Source organism: Eucalyptus grandis, chromosome 3, assembly GCF_016545825.1.
Source record: "Eucalyptus grandis isolate ANBG69807.140 chromosome 3, ASM1654582v1, whole genome shotgun sequence".
Taxonomy (NCBI): domain Eukaryota; kingdom Viridiplantae; phylum Streptophyta; class Magnoliopsida; order Myrtales; family Myrtaceae; genus Eucalyptus; species Eucalyptus grandis.
Window position 1 is genome coordinate 38,171,552 of NC_052614.1, and position 20,171 is coordinate 38,191,722.

General features: G+C 39.0%; 1 protein-coding gene across 1 annotated transcript; it reads right to left on the reverse strand.

Annotated features, from left to right (window-relative positions):
* Positions 1-3,418: 3,418 nt before the first annotated feature.
* On the reverse strand, positions 3,419-4,605 carry LOC104439649 (stemmadenine O-acetyltransferase). Its single transcript, XM_039309590.1, has 2 exons — positions 4,402-4,605; positions 3,419-4,261 (listed from the first exon to the last, which is right to left on the reverse strand). The coding sequence occupies exons 1-2, from the start codon at positions 4,603-4,605 to the stop codon at positions 3,419-3,421; spliced, it is 1,047 nt and encodes a 348-aa protein (XP_039165524.1).
* Between the last annotated feature and the right edge of the window lie 15,566 nt (positions 4,606-20,171).

Below are 20,171 nucleotides of genomic sequence, written 5' to 3' on the forward strand. Positions count from 1 at the left end.
ACGATTGAGACATTGAGGGGTCGATTGATTTTTTATGAGAGCCGATTGAGGATGAATTGAGAGAGATTTGATGTGTAATTGATGCCATGTTACTAGAAAATTCGTGTGCCCCCATGAGTAGTGACTTATGGACCAATTCAACTCTCTAGAAGGGCAATTTGGGATGAAAATAGACTAGTGGATGACAGTATGTGGAGAGATAAGAAGAAGAGATATTTTGTGGAAAAGACGTTTAGGGGCCTCACCCCTCATCTCTATCCATCTCTTTTTTTTCCCTCATTTTCAGCGGATAGCCTCTCTCTCCCCTGTTCGTTTCGCGCGACACTCCCAGCTGAAGAAGACGAAGCTGCTTGCTGAAGACCCCCGCTACCGGCTGCACGTCACCGCTGCCACCTGCCAACGTATTGGCTTGCTTCGGTCAACAAGAGCAACAAGCGAAGCCATTGATTGACCGCTTGAAGCCCACGCCTCGTCCGCCAGCGAAGACCCCTGCAGCAGCTCCACCGAATTCTGCCGTCCGCATAGCCACGACGTCCAGAGAAGCTGCGCCACCACACCACCGTTCCGCTTCCACGACCAACTGCACTGAAGACCGAAGCTGCATCCTCCACTAGGCTTTGTCGGCAGCAAATCAATTCCATCTTCACCGGTCAAGACAACTCACGGCAGAAGCTGCTCCAACGTCGAAGTTGGCCTCCACGTGTCCTCAGCTGGAGCTCCTTCGGTCAACACTTCTCTCCGTGAAGCCCTTAGTTGACCAACAGCACCACCTGCCGTCTCCTGTTGCCAACGAACTCCACAGCAACAACGACACCGCGTGGTCTCCTCCTGCCCGAGTATTGATCGAAGCTGCGCGCCACACGTCCGCAGCAAGCCCACGATTGAAGACGCCAGCAGCTACAGCGACACCAATCTTCGGTCTTCTCCAGCGGCGTGCCCTCAGCCCTCACGAAATTTTCGAGGCCTATCTCAGCAGCAACGGCCCAGCGAAGCCAGTGAGATCTACAAGCTTCAGTCAGTCCAAATTCAGCCCTGTAGAAATCCAAGTCAGCGACTCCTTCGCTGGATTCCTCTTGCGGGCAGCCCAGCAGCTCAATTGAGGCCCAAGTGAATTCGCAAGCCCAGTTTTTGAGGCCCAAAAAAATCCAGCAGCTCCATTAAGCCGAATTCCCCGCAAGCCAGCCCAAGTTGATTAAGAGCAGCCCATTTTCAGCAGGCCCAACTTTATTTGCGTCCAGCCTAAAAGCAAGAACAAATCTCAGTTGGGCTGAGATTTGTTGGGCCAAAGTCGAGGCCTGGTCCAAGCCGCCGGTGTTGTTGAAAGCCCGATTTCGGCCACCGTCGCGTCGCCGTCGCGGTGTTCCGATCTCCGCGTTTATCAAGTGAGTTTTATTCACTAATGCTTTCTTAGTTTTCTAATTATACTTAAGGTTGGTTAGATTTAATTAAATGTAATTAGGTGGTTAGACTAGTTTAGATCAATTAAATTAGAGACTTAATGATGCATGTTAGGTGGTTAGAAATAGACATTAGCAAGTAAACATGCCATGTTATTTATAGAACGAGTCTCGGTAATTTTCCATGCTCGTCTTGGCGTCCAATTCGGCATTACGAGCCTAAATTGGATTTTTTATAACTATTTATTTAATTTTCGAAATTAATTATTTAATTATTTATTTTTCCGGAAATTCAACCAGGATGGCCGGTGACCGGAATTTCGTGTTGATTGTCGTGGTGCAGTCCGTTTATTTATTTGAGATTTATTTGGTGCTAAAGTAATTTAGGAGTGAATTTAAGATTTATTCATAAACTAGATCTTGAGAGGGTCGGGTGGGACCATAAAGCCACTAAATCTAAAGAATTGCTTGGTGTGGGATGAATGACCTAGAAATGGTCCGACTGACATGGAATCAACTAGGTCGATTTGATCGATGCTTCAATCGGTGATGTGATTATTTGAGTACCTATTGAACTGTACTAATATGCAGATGGAATTTGAGGCCAAGGTAAATCCTCCGACTTGTGCCGTGTTTAGGCAGCCCATAGTGTATTGGCTTACTAATCGAGTCTTGGGGGTAGGACTCGCTAAGACGTGGTCTCATTGGTTATTGAATAACCATTTCAGGACCCTGAGGAGAAGCTGAGGAGGAGGAACCTGAAGGGAAGAAAGACTTTTGAAGAAGAAGATGATCCAAAGAGAGATCTTGAGTATAACTCGGATGTGGATTGAGATCCCATCCCTTTTGTAAACCCTGTCTTAGTGTAAATAGGTGTGAGACAAGTATGCTATGAATAGTATTGTAAATATATTATGAGTTGTGCTGTTAATGAAAGTGTGGTGGTGAATTTCAATATGAAAAATATGGCCTGCTTTTCTAGTATGAAAAATATGGCCTGCTTTTCTAGTATGAAAAATATGGCCTGCTTTTCTATCCCATTGTTTTATTGTCTGGGAATATATAACTGCTTCCGCCTACGTAATAAAATGAAAGGGTCGGCGATACTTAGTCCTAAGATATCGCACTTTAAAATCGACCAATAAAAAGGATGGGCGCGTCCCCGAGGATCGGGGCGTGACATCAATATTCGTGTTAGATGTTTGATCCTCAATGTCTGTTAGTACATAATTATGTGGCAAAAGAATTTAAAACAAGTTTTAATAGGAAAATGTTAGATGTACATAGATATCTTACTAAAAATTACCTATAGTGACATTGCAAGTTACAATTGGGTATTAAAATAAATAAAAGTCATGCATGAATCATTCGCTTCTAGATATACCCAATATAAAATTATCGCATCGTTTAGTAAACCAAATTAATAAGTTTTCTTTATACATTTAGCTTTGCTCGTGTTAATAATGGATTTAATCAACGCAGTACCCTTAAGATGTTATTTAAGCTTGGATTAATGCGCTTAAAATATATTGATTTCCATTTAATTCTTCTTAGGGTGTCTGAACTTTTTATTTACTCATTTTGAATATTTTGACTTAACAAAAATGCCTTTAGACATTTTTTTTTTAATTATATGCCCCAATGCACATTACATATTGTATTTCTCCATTTTAACAACGTTTTCCAAAGTGAATTGCCCATAGATATAATTGCAAAATCAAAGCAAATGGATATCAAAATCAATGCACGTTAGGTTTGAATCACACGTGTGATAATACACCAACCATTAAACCAGTTTACGACATCTAACTAAGGGGACGAACATATGAGACCCTGAATCAAGCAAACAAACAACAAATGATCACTTTCATTGTGGTGTTGTGCGTCTAGTCAAGGGCTCTCCGCAATGAACTGCAGCAACTCATCATTGCGCTCGAACTCGATCATGTCATGTTCGGCCAGGGTGATCCATGCTTCGATCCCATCCCCACATTTAGTTCCCATCAAAATGACCACATTTTTCATGGGAACACTGGTGGTGCACACCCAAGCAGGCCTTCCCAGCCAAAATCTGCCTCGTAGAACGGGAACCTCGCCCAGCTGCTGAACCTGTAGAGCTCGATCTCTCCTGCAGACGCTGCCGCCAGCCTCCGTGCTGCCGTGAGGTTCTCGCAGGCCTTGGCCAATCCATTCTCGCCTCGAAGCGCACTCAAATATTCACTGTCAATTGAACTTATTGATTTCCTGATAATTCCTGCAAAGTCCTGCAATTCAGCTTCCTTGTTTGGTTCCATGAGTGGTGCCACAATGGACTGCCACAGATTGCCCAAGGCATTCTCAGGCAATGGTTGGGACCTTATCCTGCTTCTGATGTTCACCACATGTGTCACTGCTGATGATGGGGGATACTTCTTGGTCCAGTCTGACCTCTTCCTCGCAGCCTCCACGGCAGATTTCCAGATGAGGGCAGTCACGGCCTCAACGCGTGTAGGGGCAGTACTGCCAAACCTGGCCCTGAGACGGCCCAAGCTCTCGCCATCGAAACGAAACATCTTGGTCAAAATCTTCTCTCTGCTGATGACCCCAGATGGCATTTTGAAGTTTATGTCCTTTGGTGGGAATATCTCAGATGCTTTCAAGAAGGGAGTCTTGAGGTTGGCTTTGCCGTCGACACCATTTATGGCAATTTCAGACCATGCAGCGAGGAAAGCTGAGACTGATGCACCGTCGGCAATCTTGTGAGAGATACAAATGCCGATCGCGATACCACCACAGTTGAAGAAAGTAAATTGGACCCCTACAATGACTTGTTCCTCAATGTTGGGAATGACTCTGTATGGAGAGAATGGAAGGAATTTCTGCAGCTGATTGATGTCAGGGTTTGACAGGACTTCAGACAACTCGAAGTGAGCTTTCGCCTCCAAATAAAGCGCGCCATCATCGCTGCAATCGATGGCAGCATTGCCTTTCACCCTTCCACCTAGAGGGTAGAAGAGGAAAGTGCCTGCGAGAGCGAAGTTTTCAAGTTTCCTGTCACCGAGGCAGAGTCCAGCGCTGCCTTGTCATCGGGAGCTGAGTAGAACAGGATGGCTGGAACGTAAAACGGAGGAGCCAGCTGGTCAAGGAGGCAGAACTTGAACTCCCTGTGGTGAGATGGAGTCGGAGAGGAAGGCTTGATGCTTTCTGCGGAGACGGCCTCAACTTTCATGGCCACGTTTTGTTGGAAATTGAGAGATTTGAAAGTTTGTCCTTTTAAGTTTCTTTCTAGAGAAAGATGTGTTTCCTTTGTGCTTTTGAATCGCAAGATTTTGTAGTTTATATAGATTAAAGAGAGGAGAAATTTGCAATTTTTTGGGTCATAGGCTCATCAATGATGGCTAAACAAGAAGTCAATGCTGACGTTTTGAAGGATTAAGCAGATGCCACGTAACACTAACGCCAATGTGAAGAATCTATCAAGTTTCTCTATTTGATATAATGCCTTCATATATAATATAATTATAAACTTAATCCCCAGCCAAAACGAAGGACAAATTTAACCTCACAATGCTTCAAACACATTGGATCATATTCTTATTATTGGAGCTAAGCACCATATATATTTTCTCTTTTTGATGTTACGATAATTGTGGAAATCTATTAATACCAAACTCTACATTTCCAATCTATCAAGAGAAAGGCTGTCCATGCCGGATTAGTGAATTTACAGAGAATTGTTGGCTTGTAGCTTGATCATCACTAAGTGTGTTGATTAGGGTTGAACATGAATCCTCATACTATTTGAGATATCTAGTAGGCAATATAATTTGGGTATTAGGATTTCTAGGTAAATTTATTATATATACTCTATAAAAAATAATGACACATTAATCACCACTTATGTCATGATCGAAAGAACCTCAAATTTATTTTCACTTAATTTGGACTATTCGCACCTATTTAATTTGTCTCAAACATTTGGAGCATTTTGTCATTCTAGCGTCGTCACATGAGCAAAAAAGGGACCAAGCCTAGGATCTCCGAATCCGAGGGAAAAGAATTCTACGGTAGATAATAACAAGAAGTTGAATTAATTTTATGAGGAAAACAAGTGAAAATATTACTTTGACACCAAGACTGTCTATTTGAAGACAAATTAAAATAGTTCAGTCTGATTCGTGGAATGTCCATTAGAGGACAAATTAGTTGAACATCCACGGTGGTCGTAGGATACTCATGTAAATAAGTGGTGGGCTTCACCATCTGTTGGGTTTTGGCTCATACTGAGCCTAGAATTTATTAATTGCAATTTTAGTTAAATTCTAAGGAACAATTAATGAGAAATTAAATTGTGGTCACTAAGGTTTGGAAGAGCTTATGCAAAGCGCAAGTGCCACCTTGCTAAAGGGTAATCTGCGCCTGCTTAACAATCCATTATACTCTTATGGTTCATCTCGAAAGGGTTGCCACAGCTTGGCAACTAAGTCGTTTGTTCGTGATGTTTATTTGCAACACTTTAATTCTTTTCCTTCCTTTCATCAACCCGTGCCTCGGAGTCTTTGAATTTGCCCAAATGGATCCATTTTGCAAAGCCATTTTCCAGAAACTAAACACATTGGTCCTCATGAGATATAGGCCCATTTTTCAAAATAAAATTGTATTGGACCTTGATATGTCATTAGGCCTATTCTTCCAAAGGTAATTTTCCATCCAATAAGATCTTGAGAGTGCTAGTATGAACAAAAATAAAGGAGTTAGGGAAGAGAATAAGAACACAGAAATTATAGTGGTTCGGCTTAATCCAAGCCTACGTCCACTCTCCCACGATAACAGCCTTCTTGGCTGGATTCCACTATGCAATCAACAAGAGATTACAACTCCGAGTGCAAACACTTAGTAGATCACACTATCTCACTAAGTCACTCTCTTGGTATTTCTCTCATGATTACAAACGTTTAAGCTCTCAAGAGACAAGTATATGATCTAAAGTCGCTTAGACTTTGGAATTATAAATTCTACGCTCCGTCTCTTACTTGCTCATCGGTCCATGATCTTCTTAAATACTCCTCCACTTCCAAACTACCGTTGGACAGCATCCCGGAGAATCGTCTTCCAATATACCCATTGGACAGCTCTGTATCTTAGAAGATTTGGTAGCCGTTGAGTGACAAAGGTAAAATCCCAAATTGATTCCGATCGCCCATACAAACGAAATCTTGGTTTCCATAAGTAAAGCTTCTTCGTATAGAAAGATCTTGTCTTCAATCAAATTAATCTTGATGTGGAATCCAAACCAGATCACTAGCCGTTGTATGATTGGGCTTGAGTTACGATTCATCGAATCTGGATGTAAAGTCTGAGTCTTGAGACTTTACGATATGAGTCTTGAGACTTTACAATCTGGGTCTTGAGACTTTACAATCTGAGTCTGTAGACTTTACAATCTGAGTCTGTACCCAGTTCAGCTTCAGCATAGAGTCTGTCTTCAGACTTTGAGTCTTGAGTCTGACAGTCTTCAGACTTTGAGTCTCGAGTCTGGCAGTCTTCAGACTTTGATAATATCCTCTACATGTTCTATTATCTGCATGGTCTATTACTCAACCATCAAACATGTTAGTAGCCTTTGATTTATTTTGTCATCTTCAAAACATCATAAGGGATTTCCCTAACAATCTCCCCCTTTTTGATGATGACAAAACAATCTCTGAATATGCAGATTTATAAACATTTAAATCAAAGGATATCAGAAGATAGAAAATAATTGCAGCTCAATATTATGCAATAAATAATATCAACCAATCAGCACATATGCATATTCATATCTTCTCCCCTTTTTGTCATAATCAAAAAGCGATAATGGATTCACGTAGAGAATGATAACAATATCTTGCATGAATCACAATTTCAAAAATCAGCTTTTATCGAATATTAAAGATATGCAATATAGCTCACTTCGATTATATCAGTAAATATCCAATAAAAATCACGGATGCATCATAAAATTCACGTACCATTTTTGTCATAATAAAATGATAATATCAATATGAGATTTGTTAATGACAAAAGGTAATAAGAGATGCACTAACCGGATTTTGTAGAATAAATTCTGACACAATTACCTTTCCTTCCATCCATAATAAGATCACGATCAATCAAAAAGATTTTTCCATAATTGATCAAAGCTCCCCCTCAATTTGTTGCCTTTTTGAGGTGATCACGATTCTTTTCCTTTTTCTTGGATTTGATTTCCCCCTGGATTTCCTCATCGAATTCCGAGTCCGGTTCGAATCGACTCGATTCGAGTCTCTGTCGAGAGTGAGACTCAGATTCTGAATGTTCCATCAAGCATAAATTTTCTTGCTCATCATCTTCTTTTTTTTGTTCTTTTCTGGCCATTCTGCTTGTATTTTCTTCCATCGAAATATGGTGGCCTTGTGTTGCTTTGCCCTTCCATAAGTCCTAGTGCCAACATACTAGCCATAAAAAATCTTTAGCTCAAAAGTAAAAACACTTTTATAAACCGAGCACTTAGCTCTGATACCAATTGAGAGTGCTAGTATGAACAAAAATAAAGGAGTTAGGGAAGAGAATAAGAACACAGAAATTATAGTGGTTCGGCTTAATCCAAGCCTACGTCCACTCTCCCACGATAACAGCCTTCTTGGCTGGATTCCACTATGCAATCAACAAGAGATTACAACTCCGAGTGCAAACACTTAGTAGATCACACTATCTCACTAAGTCACTCTCTTGGTATTTCTCTCATGATTACAAACGTTTAAGCTCTCAAGAGACAAGTATATGATCTAAAGTCGCTTAGACTTTGGAATTATAAATTCTACGCTCCGTCTCTTACTTGCTCATCGGTCCATGATCTTCTTAAATACTCCTCCACTTCCAAACTACCGTTGGACAGCATCCCGGAGAATCGTCTTCCAATATACCCATTGGACAGCTCGTATCTTAGAAGATTTGGTAGCCGTTGAGTGACAAAGGTAAAATCCCAAATTGATTCCGATCGCCCCATACAAACGAAATCTTGGTTTCCATAAGTAAAGCTTCTTCGTATAGAAAGATCTTGTCTTCAATCAAATTAATCTTGATGTGGAATCCAAACCAGATCACTAGCCGTTGTATGATTGGGCTTGAGTTACGATTCATCGAATCTGGATGTAAAGTCGAGTCTTGAGACTTTACGATATGAGTCTTGAGACTTTACAATCTGGGTCTTGAGACTTTACAATCTGAGTCTGTAGACTTTACAATCCTGAGTCCGTACCCAGTTCAGCTTCAAGATAGAGTCTGTCTTGAGACTTTGAGTCTTGAGTCTGACAGTCTTCAGACTTTGAGTCTCGAGTCTGGCAGTCTTCAGACTTTGATAATATCCTCTACATGTTCTATTATCTGCATGGTCTATTACTCAACCATCAAACATGTTAGTAGCCTTTGATTTATTTTGTCATCTTCAAAACATCATAAGGGATTTCCCTAACAGATCTAAGGCCCACTTTTCCAAAATATAAATCAAGATTGCTTTCGGCTCATCCATAAGTTGTGAAGCTCGTTCTTTGAAAGTCCATTAAGCCTGCTCACGCAATACCCTTAAGATTGCATCGTACCTCTATGCATCTCTTTTGATTTTAAGATCCATTTTTCGAACAAAAATTTGAAGATAGCGTTTGCGTTTGCTCAAGACAAATAAAGCATGCTTTTGCAGGCTTTTATTTATAGAGTGGGACTTCAAGTTCATCTAATAGCATTAAGCTTTTATAAAGACCCATTTCCATAATCTTTTTCAAATTTGCATGGGACCTTTACATCCTTCATGATAGATGAGCCCCAAGCTCATTCCATCTAAATACACTTGGGCAATCGAAGGATTTAGCATGATTATCAAACCTTTTGTGATGACATTTCATATACTGAAACTTTTGCAAAAGGAGAATCGAAGTTCTAGATCTTTGAGGTGTGCTAAAAGAGTGATATATGTATGGAAACAATGTAACAATGAGTTTAGAAGCAAGTGAATATCTGTTGCCCTGATTTAAGCAAAAAGGAATACCTTATGTAAGGTTGTCCTCTTGCATTCTACACCCTTTATGTTGAATTTCAAGAATTCTACAATTATAGAATCCTGTAGTTATGCTACGGTGCAAACTTGATGATCAATACCTAAGACACATGGAGGATTAGATCACCTCCTCCCCACCATGAATTCATATTTAAACGTTGCATTGTCCAGCGTCGCAACCTTTGGGTTGAAAGAAAATGGATGTAATTGCCCCATATTTTTTTTTTTTTGGTCGATCCTACTCTAATCCTACTCTAACACTCACTCTCAGACTTTTGCCCTGCCTCCTTGCAAGGCGTGGGAGTCGAAACCCACTCCTGAAATAAAATCGTCCCCACTCCAATCTCCCTTGAGAATGTGGGGATTTGAACCCCTCACCTCCCCCTTCCAATTTTGGAAGGGTGGCCACTGGGGCCCCAGATTCGATCGTACTAAAATAAATCCTGATGAATCTCTTTTTGCCCTTTTCCTATAGAACCTTTTCCAATTCTGCAACACAACACATGCTTGATTAATGCTGCATGGGGCTCCAAGATGTGGTTTGACAAGATAGGATTGAGAATAAGCTTTCGAGAAGAAAAATGTAGTATCCGTTCCAACTCCATATGATTCATACTGAACCTAGCATGTCATTTTCCTTTATGCAAAATACGTAAATAAAACAGTATTGCATCAAGGGGAACTAAATCACGGCCGAAGGCATCCTTGAAGAAAAATCGTAGTACTTATTCTAATTTAAGCTTGATTTGTTTCGAAAATGACTCGTACCCTTTTTTTTTTTTTTACAAAATTTACAAAAGTAAGGAAATTAATGAGGGGCAGAACTAGATGGACAAAAGGATTACAAAGGAGAAACAATCTAGTTGGTAGTGATACCATCTTTGAAGAGAAAAGGAGAATGTTCCTTCTTAATATTAACACTTACTGATTTCGTGTTTACACAAATAACAAAGTGAGGCAAGAATGCAATTGATGATAAGATACAAAGGAACAAAAACAAAGGGGGGTTATCCTTTTTTTTTAAGGTGTACTTTGCTCCTAAACGTGATTCAATTTGTATGGAAAATGACATTATTTCCTTATGTGTAGGTAACAAAGGATAAGTCAAGTCAGGGTACGAGATTGCAAAACAGGATATAATGGAGCAAAGGATATTGAAATTATCTGATTTTGAGAAAAAAAAAAAGGTATATCTTATTCTTAAAAATAATTGAATAGATTATTGAAAATCACACTCTGTTTTCTTCTTTGCAGATGACAAAAATAGGGCATGATAGAGCACATCATAAAGCGTGCGAAGGACTGCACAGTATTTGTCCCAAATTCCGACAACAATTTTTACTTTTGCTAATTTTGTCTTTCCCTTGCAGGACCATGGAATTATAGGGACACCAAAGGGGAGAGGTTTCTGCTTTAAAATAAAAATCAAAAAACTGTTTGCAACAAAGCTTTCCGTAATGAATCGCCAAACTTTTCCCAAAGAGCATCTATTTGTGACGGCTTGCCAATCAGCATTGTCACTTTATTTGTGCGACTTCAATCAATTGAGAGGAAATGCTAACAGTGCCAAATGAAAGTGTCAAGATGATGAAAGGCAACGCTCATTCCACATAATCCCTTAATATATACTTCAGGGGAGTTACAAGAAATTCCTAGACGTTTAAGGTAAAAAACTTTCCGCAAGAGGTTGCGGACCAAGACGATGTTGGCCATTTCATTTCATTATCCCTACATACTACAAGTGACTTTTGTTGAAGCCAATCAAGCTCAAATTATTGAAGGAACTTTTCAGTATAATCCTATCAAGAATGAGCCCACTTTGAAATGAAATGGAGGTTAGGGTGGATCATATGAGGAAGGTGAGTGGCATTATCTTATTTACACTTGAATTAATCTTTGAGTGATAGGCGATTTCAACGAGAGTTTAAACATCCCAAAAATGGAGAAAAACATTAGTTTCTCTATTTCATACCTTCACTATGTACTGCGTAGCAAGTTGGCTTGTTCATTCCATTTTCAACATAGTTGGTGATTATTCTCCACATTGAGGCAAGACAAGTGATATATGTCGCAATCAAAACACATTTCAACCCCAGTTGAAATGTTTGAGGGATCGTGGAGGCACGAAGTCAGAGGGTCATGAATCCACAAAAGTGCTAAAAAAATAAATAAGACAAGAAAATTGTTGATGAAAATGTCAAGATAAGAAGTCCGAATTTTGAGAATAGTGCCTTGTGGGAAACAAAAGGGTCAATAGAAAAGATGATTGCATGATCAAATTCAGATCACCCTATGTTTCGTTTGTTTCGTGGAATATATGAAATTTTTGGGAACTATTTTTTAAGAAGTCATTTAAAAAAAATCACATTTTCCAATATTTGGCTGAAATCTAAAAATGAATAGGAAAATATTTTTGTTATTTGGAAAGGAAAATATATTTTTTCTTATATTTTTTCCCTTAAGTATGTCATCAAATGCATAGTTGTTTCATCACGAAGGTTGAGCACCTTTGATCCTTTCTCGCTCAACATCTAGGACCTATTCTTGGAATTTTTTCTTGCAAGATCGATTGCCTATCACTACCCTGGTCGGACGTCTCAAGGGAGGGTGCGTGAAGTAACCTAGAGGGAGACGCTAGAGGCGATTATGTTATAGGTGGACCTACCATGGCTAAGGAAGGACGTGGTGAGAGTGGAAGTTGAGGAGGGGAGGGTGTTGAACATCAGCAGCGAACAAAAAAATTATCACATATTATATTGGTAACAATTCAATTATAAAACCTTTTAATTGGGTTAATTTAGTGTTAAAATTTTTCTAATTAATACCAACTCAATCCATCCAACTAATTAAGCTGGAAATCACTAACATGGATGCCAGTTATCATGTGGCACGACCTGTGTTAACATGTCCATTTTAATAATATTTTGAATATTTTATAATTCATTTGTTCTTTTCTTTTTCTACTATCTCTCTCTTCTTCTTCTTCTTCTTTTTCCTTTTTGTCCTTCATTTTGGCCAACAATGGCTAGCTCGCCTAGAGTTAGTGGGAATGTGAAGGGCCTAGGCAAGGCTGCCTTACTGGGGTCCACGTTATCTATTTTCAGCCTAGATTGGTTGAATGAATTAAATTGGACCAAAGTAAAAATATTTAGAATTAAATTAATTGAATCGAAATGTTTAGGAACTTTTTGATACTTTGTCATGGAGCAATTTCCTCAGACCAGTCTTGAATCAACTCCAAGAGAAGCTTGAATTTTGTGCTTGTCGTTGATGTTCTTTTGCTTTCGCTAGATGAATACCGACAATGTCTAGCTACTGCTATGTTATTAATAAATATGTGAAGGCAAACTCTTCTCATTTTTTCTAGGTAGATGTTGTATAAGTAGATTGTCAAAGGTAGTCTAGTAACTTGTGATGGATACTAATCAAATATCTGTTCTCTCTATTGATTCTCCCACGGGATTGCCATCAAGTAGAGTCCTCTCGTGGGTCCATTGACGCTCTGCCAGACCAAATATCAAGAGTTATGTCCTTAGTTCTTGGTCTGGCACAGCGGTTTTCAGCACGGACTAAGTGATGAATAAACTTGAAGCTTTGCCTTTCCAATTTCTCTCCAAGCTGGTTATGAAACAAGACATCAAACAACAGATCGTCTGTGTGGACTTCGAGGATAGCAACGCACTTCTAGAACTAGCTAGGCAATCCTGCATAATGTAAGATTGTCTCCAAGGCAGGAATGTAGGAAGAATGCACACCGCGACACATTTTCTCGTAAATATACAAATATAATATACAACATGGACCGCCACAAAGTCTCAGTAATATCACAGATTGTCATTTGAAACTCGTCGGTGCACGACGTGATACTGGACGATGTGAGATCCAAATGAGTTTAATGGATGTAACATGAATCAATATTGACCCACCCATACCTAGCTGGATTCCTCTGCAGTTTCCAGCTCAAAAACTTCTTCTAGAAGCCTTGAAGTGGTACAAAAGTCATGGACCAAGTGGGGCTACGAATTTCACAACATTTTCGCTCAATCCTAATTCAATTGCCTCTTGAACCAACGCAAATCGGCTCCCATAAATTCAACTATTGAGTCATCAATCAAATTGGCATTTTTCCTCACCATTACATCCCACTTGCATCCCAATTTCGAGATCAAAAATGGATCTCGGAATTTCCCGGTCGAAAACGGCCCTATCTCAACTTTTCGCCAAAAATTTCAATTTGCAGAAAAATCTTCGGAGACTGAGTTGATGTTCCTAAAATGACTCATAACATGACAGATTTTTCAATTTCTAAAATCGGATTCAAATTCTCGGTTAATTCCAATCTGGTGTGATTTTAACGTAACCTAAGCAACTGGGTAGCTTTCAAATAAATTTAGTGCAAATGACCCGTGGTCGATTTTCCACAGCCACAATGAACCCATTCGACACATTGGCGACTCTCGGTGGTCATGAAAATCTCGAGATTTCAAATGCGGACACAGGGTACCAAAATGATAGAAAAATCAGTCTAGTGCCGATCGACGAGAATTTTGCAATTTAGTGGAATCATCCATGTTTAACCACACATCTCAATCGAACAGACCTATTGTGGCACCCCTCGATGGCCCCCAATCCATTAGGGTCACCATAGGTACTTGTCACTCATCCTATTACATACTAGTAAGGTAATTTTTAGATAAAGTGAAACCATAGTTCATAGGGGTTAATCGATGGAATTCTTTACCAATTTTTTTTTAAAGGTCCTAGTGCAGCTCATCAGTGGAAGCATAACATATCTCATCAATCCTCCCTTCGAAACAATAATGCAATGCACACCACCTATACTGCAAATGAAAAGACAAAGCCGAGTCACTTTTATTTATATTTTTGAGATGGATATTTCAGGTCGGTACAACCAAAGGCCAAGATTTTTAAACTATACTTGGCTATACTCAAAAAAGACTCGACCCTACATCGAACATGTACGCCCCTCCATCAACAAGCGTTGGCTATCCCCAAAAAGTGTCAGCTCTCTTCAGCTATGCGTGCCATCACACCTAACTCGGTGCATCGGGCGGCGGCGGTGGCAGCATCCCTAGCATCACTCCACCATGCCGGACATGAATAGACAAAAACTCCTAGATAACCGGGTCATCAGCAAGACCCACTTCGTACATCACTAAGACACGGACTCAAACATACACCAAACCAGGTACACTAGTGCAGGAATGCTCAGTGCACTCCACCTCGACAACCGATGGCAATCTATAAAAGGTACCGCGTGCAACTGGTAGCAAAGGTATCTTTCTAATCTGAATGTTAATCCTCAAAAGGGGTGAGTACAACCACTCAGCAGTAAAGATCCACCAAACTACACAATGTGTCAAGCAAAACAATCAAGAATAAGACACATATCTTTCATGCATTCAAGCATACCTCACCTTACAGCCATGCATATATCACCATGCATTTGTACTTATATGAATAGCCATGCATATCATCATGCAATGTGCATATACCACCATGCACTTATACATGTATCATCAAGCATGCCAAACTTATATCACCAAGATTCATTTCATTTTTCTTTCCAGGGACCAATGTTTGCATCCCACAATTTATCGCTCGCATCCAACCTGGCATCGCAAGGAACCTCCGGCACACACCTCCGGGCATCCGGCACACACACTCCGGGCATCTCGTACCCCAACTAGAATCACGAGGTATCCCCCCGGCACACACCTCCGGGCATCTCGAAACTCCCGAGGACATCCGGCACACACCTCCGGGCATCCGGCACACATACTCCGGGCATCCCAATACTCCTGGGGCATCGTCGACTCACACCTCCGACGGTCTTGTTATTATCTCAATTTATATTCCCACAAGTATCTCAATTTCAACATGGCATTGGATACAACAATATCAAGAATCTCAACCAGCTTTTTGATGTCATATAACATGCGATATGTCACCAAATATGCAACGAAATCAACCACTCAAAACATTACATCACATGGAAGATTTCATTTATTTTCAAAAAGGCATCAATTTTCGGATAAAAACATAATACACTCCTTTAGTTAAAACTCTAGAAAAATTAGTAAATGGTGTTAATAAATTATGAAAACTTGACACATTATAGATGAGACCTAAAGACAGATATCTCATGAAAAACTCCATACCAAAAGAATCTCACACAAAACAGTACGGTCCATGCATCACAGTTTTCAAAATTCCTACACTTCAGCTTGCACAGTTTCGGATGTAATTTAAATTAAATACCCAAATGAACTCCAAAAATTCTGAAATTTTGACATGTTATAGACAAGTCCTAAAGGTAAATATCTCATGAAGAAATTGAAACCAAATCATTCTATATTAATAGATATAGACGATTTACTCCCCCTGTTCCCGGTGTCGTCTTTTTCCAGATTATCATCTTTAAAAAAAAAAACTCGTTTCACTGACCTACATATGTTCGTTTCTTCTAAATTTTCAGTATGTTATTCCTTAGAATATTACCTACAACTTTTAATAAGAACACATGATCAAATTTTAACTGTATGATTTTATAAAAATCACGAAATCATACTAGGTCGAGGTAGCGTTTTCCCAGATCCAGTTTCTTGAAAGAACAACGATTTCACTGACCTATTTTTGTTCATTTCCTCTAAATTTTTGATATGTTTATAAAAAAAAGTACAATACAACTTTCATTAAGAGGTCAAAGTGAGATTTTCGCAAGAAAGCTACTTTACAGTCCACGAAATAACTAAAAGTCAGCACAACAAATTCCAGATCTAATTTCTCCAAAGAAAAATCATTTCACTAACTAATACTTGTTCGTTTTGCCTCAAATTTTAGTATGTTGTTCCTCAAGATGTTCTCTACAAATTTCATGGAGAAATCAAAACAAGATTCCAACTAAAAAGTCGCATGCAGCTCACAAACTCATGAAAGGTCGGACTGGTTTTTCCAGAAACAGCATGCTAGGCCAACAAATCTCTCTCCAAAGCTCTGAAATCTCATCACTTCCACCACATCCGAATTCACCATTTTCTACACACACATCACAGCAAGCAAAGGGTATGTTTTAGGACTCTACTTGCCTCACGATCGAGCACAAACACAGTGACAAATGGCGAGCAAGGCAGCGAACGAAAGGCAGCGAGCTAGGCGGACGATCGGTGAACGGACCCCCTTCTTCTCTCTCACACGCACGGTCTCCCCTTTCTCTCTTCCTTCCTTCCTTTCCTTTCTCTCTTTCTCTCCTCTCTCTCTCGGATGACTCTTTCTCTTTCTTTCCCTTTCCTCGCTTAATCCGCCCCCTCATCCTCTCTAATTTCTTCCCCCCCATGATTAACAATCATTGATCTTGCATGCCGGTGCCACTTGGCAATTGCCATGCACGATGGGCTTGAATCCGGCTGGGCTTAGGGCTAGCTTGGTCGACGGCCCAATGGGGCTTCATGGGCCTGGCTTTGGGCCGGGCTTAAATGGCCGAAACATGGGTGATCGTGGGCTGGGTTTTTGGGCCGGCTTGGCCTAAGAATTTTGGCCCACTTCCCTTTTAATAACCTACTAATATTTTCCACTTAAATAAATACCTAACTTGCAAAAGTAATATGGCCATAAAACTTGTAGTCATAAATCCATAAATTCCCATTTATAACACATGTGGCCAATGATAGAATTTTCTTTCCTATCAAATAATTATCCATTAAAAGCTTGACCATTAATCTTATTACAAATTATGGATTAAATGGCTACAATTCTACTTAAGGGTACTTCCATCACCTATTCGTTGGCCTTAATGTATTTGGAGGTCGCCATGAATTTTGGGATGCCACACCTATCCTTGATCTTTAATCGATTTTTAACTATGCCGTAATGACCTCAGAAGACGAGCATGGTTGAATAGTCGATTTCTGGTCGAATTTCCAAGTCTATTACATTAAAATCCCTTAATTACTTCCCTAGATAATCTAGTTATCTCACAAGTGATCAGCTCTGAGAATAGCACTATATGCGCATCGATGACAGGCCCGATTTATTCAATTGAAAGCAGAAGTGAAAATTTAGGATGTCACAATACTGACATACACTCCAAGGCGAGAATGAAACACTATTCCATCTAATTCATACTACATGTGCTAAAAATCGACCAAAGGATAGAAAGAGCGAAATTGTAGCTATAGAAATTAATCCCCATACTCCACTTATGTGAGATCCTAGAGGTTACAATTACCTCTTTAGTACCCTTAAGACTTTTAACTGTGTTTTGAAATTTTGATCTAGTGTCTCCTATTTTAGCATGTTTCCTCCATGCATTAGGAACATGTTAGGAACACAGCTAGGTTGAGATGAAGAGATTCAATTGGGAAAGGAAGACTAATCTGTAATATTTTTGATACATGGATTCACTAGCTGGCTAGTCATGTCTTCCTTACGTGGTCATGAGACTCATGACATAATTGTGAACATGTGAAAGAGTTAAGCATGCTTTTCCAGGAAATTGAAGTTGCTCAGACCAATGCAATGAGTTAGAATTAAGGTATAGTGAGATTATGTATGGTGGCTTCTATATAACCTTAACTGGTGCATAGTAAACTCAATATAGGTGTACTTGCTAATCCTGCGGCCAATATGCCCTTAAGAATTGATATGTAAAGACTTTATATATATACTACACTGATATAGAAATTTTGTCAAGCTCATTATGTGCAAGTGGGAGGTGTTAAGTTTTAGACCAGGCCCAACCCACTAGGCTTGAAGTTCCATGGAGTTGGAACATTTTTTTTTTCATCAAGAGAAGTAAATGATCCACAATGCACATGTATAGCAAGGTGCATGCAAGTTACAGATAAGTGCTTATGTGTTCGTGTGACGGTGAGCCCCAAAGAAGAGACTGAAAAATCTCTAGAAATTGTGATAGACAAATCAAGTGTTGTAAGATCAAGAGGCATATTTGGTCGTACATGCACATGTGTTAGTCTGAATGCCGAATTACAGTATTGACCAATGCAAGTACACAAGTTTTACGTGGAACAATCTCAACTCTTGAGACTTGAGATGCGATTCCACAAAAGCCTGACGCCTTCCTTAGCTTTAAAGAAATAGCTTTTCTAATTTAGGTTATATAATTTTTCACAATAAATTGTTTGAAAAATCATAAGAGTTAATTTCCTAATAGATTATTTACTGGCTCGAATCAATTACATAATTTTAAAAGTTAGACAATCTACATAATCCATTTTTCTTTTGTTTTTGGTGTTCGACTTCATGATAACACTCTCGCTATAGACAAACTTCTAAATGCTTCTAGAGATTACCATCCACTCAATTAATAACTGAGTACAAACATTATTAACTTCAGTAGAAGTATATACCTAAGAACTTCTCTCTTGTTAAGTGGTAGCACATCAAGAATGATTGTGAGATTACTGTAGAACCAATTTAGGGTGGTTGTTTGAGCAAAAAATTTCCTACAAATTACTTCTTTAGATTTTTACACGTTTGGTTTTCTAAAAATGATTAGTTAATGAAAAAATATTTACAGTAAAAAAATATGTTTGCTTAAAGCTGGGAAAATGAATTTTCTAACCCTAAAATGGAAAAATATTTTTCTGAAAGATAATTTCCCGAAAAGCATGTTCTTTCTCAATCAATACAAAAGTCAAGTGTGTTTGTTTCTCGATAATGGAGAATAAAAGTAAGTAATCAGAGGAAGATATAATAGGGAAAAGGGATAAGTGCATTAGAAGTCTTAAAACTGATCATGAAAATGTAATTGAGTCCTAAAACTTTCAAAAAGTATAATTAAGTCCTCAAACTTGTCATAAAAGTTCAATCAAATCGTAAAACTTTCAAAATGTTCAATAAAGTCCTAAAACCTATCTCGAAAGTGCAATTGAGTTCTAAAACTTTCAAAATATGCAATCAATGAAAGGACTTAGATTGAACCACTTTGACAAGTTTTAGGACTTGATTGCACTCTTTAAAAATTTTAGGACTTAATTGCATTTCCATGACAAATTTTAGGACTTCCAATGCACTTATCCCTAAGGAAAATTCATGAGAGATTTGAAAGGACATACCATAAAGATTAGGGGAGAATGATAGAATTTGGGAAGAAAAGCAATGATAGTATCAATATATTCTTAATCACCAGATCGGCGCAGCGAACCCTAAGCTAAACATAGTATCAGTGACTTACCTACAAAGAAAATAACTAGCAAATAAAAAATAAACCAAATAGAATGGAGAATATCTTAATAACCTAGATAATATGAAATAACTAATTGGAAAGGAAAACATATATTAACAAGCTAATTGGGAGAATATTCTTCTACATAATTACGGCAATGTCCACTTCTTATTTTCCAATTTCTTGTGCAGAAGTGATTAAATTTCGAGAAAAAAATTGAAAAGAAATTCATGGGCGGGAGTTGTACAATTGACAACAAGAAGGTAAATGGCACAGCATCTAGAATCAGGGGTATTAGTCAGATGTGCCAATTCTAGACACTATGCGAAGCATTTGTCTAAATAGTAGAAAGCAAGCTTCCACTTGTAACAACCTCAACTTCAAGCCCTTTGCATGGTAAAAGAGAAGTCCAAACTTGGTTTCACCGGTTAAGCTCGATTGTGTCTGCTTCCTCTGATCATGTCTTAAGCACGAACCCCCAACCAAATTAGATAGTCGATTGTGGTCAAATTTGGTT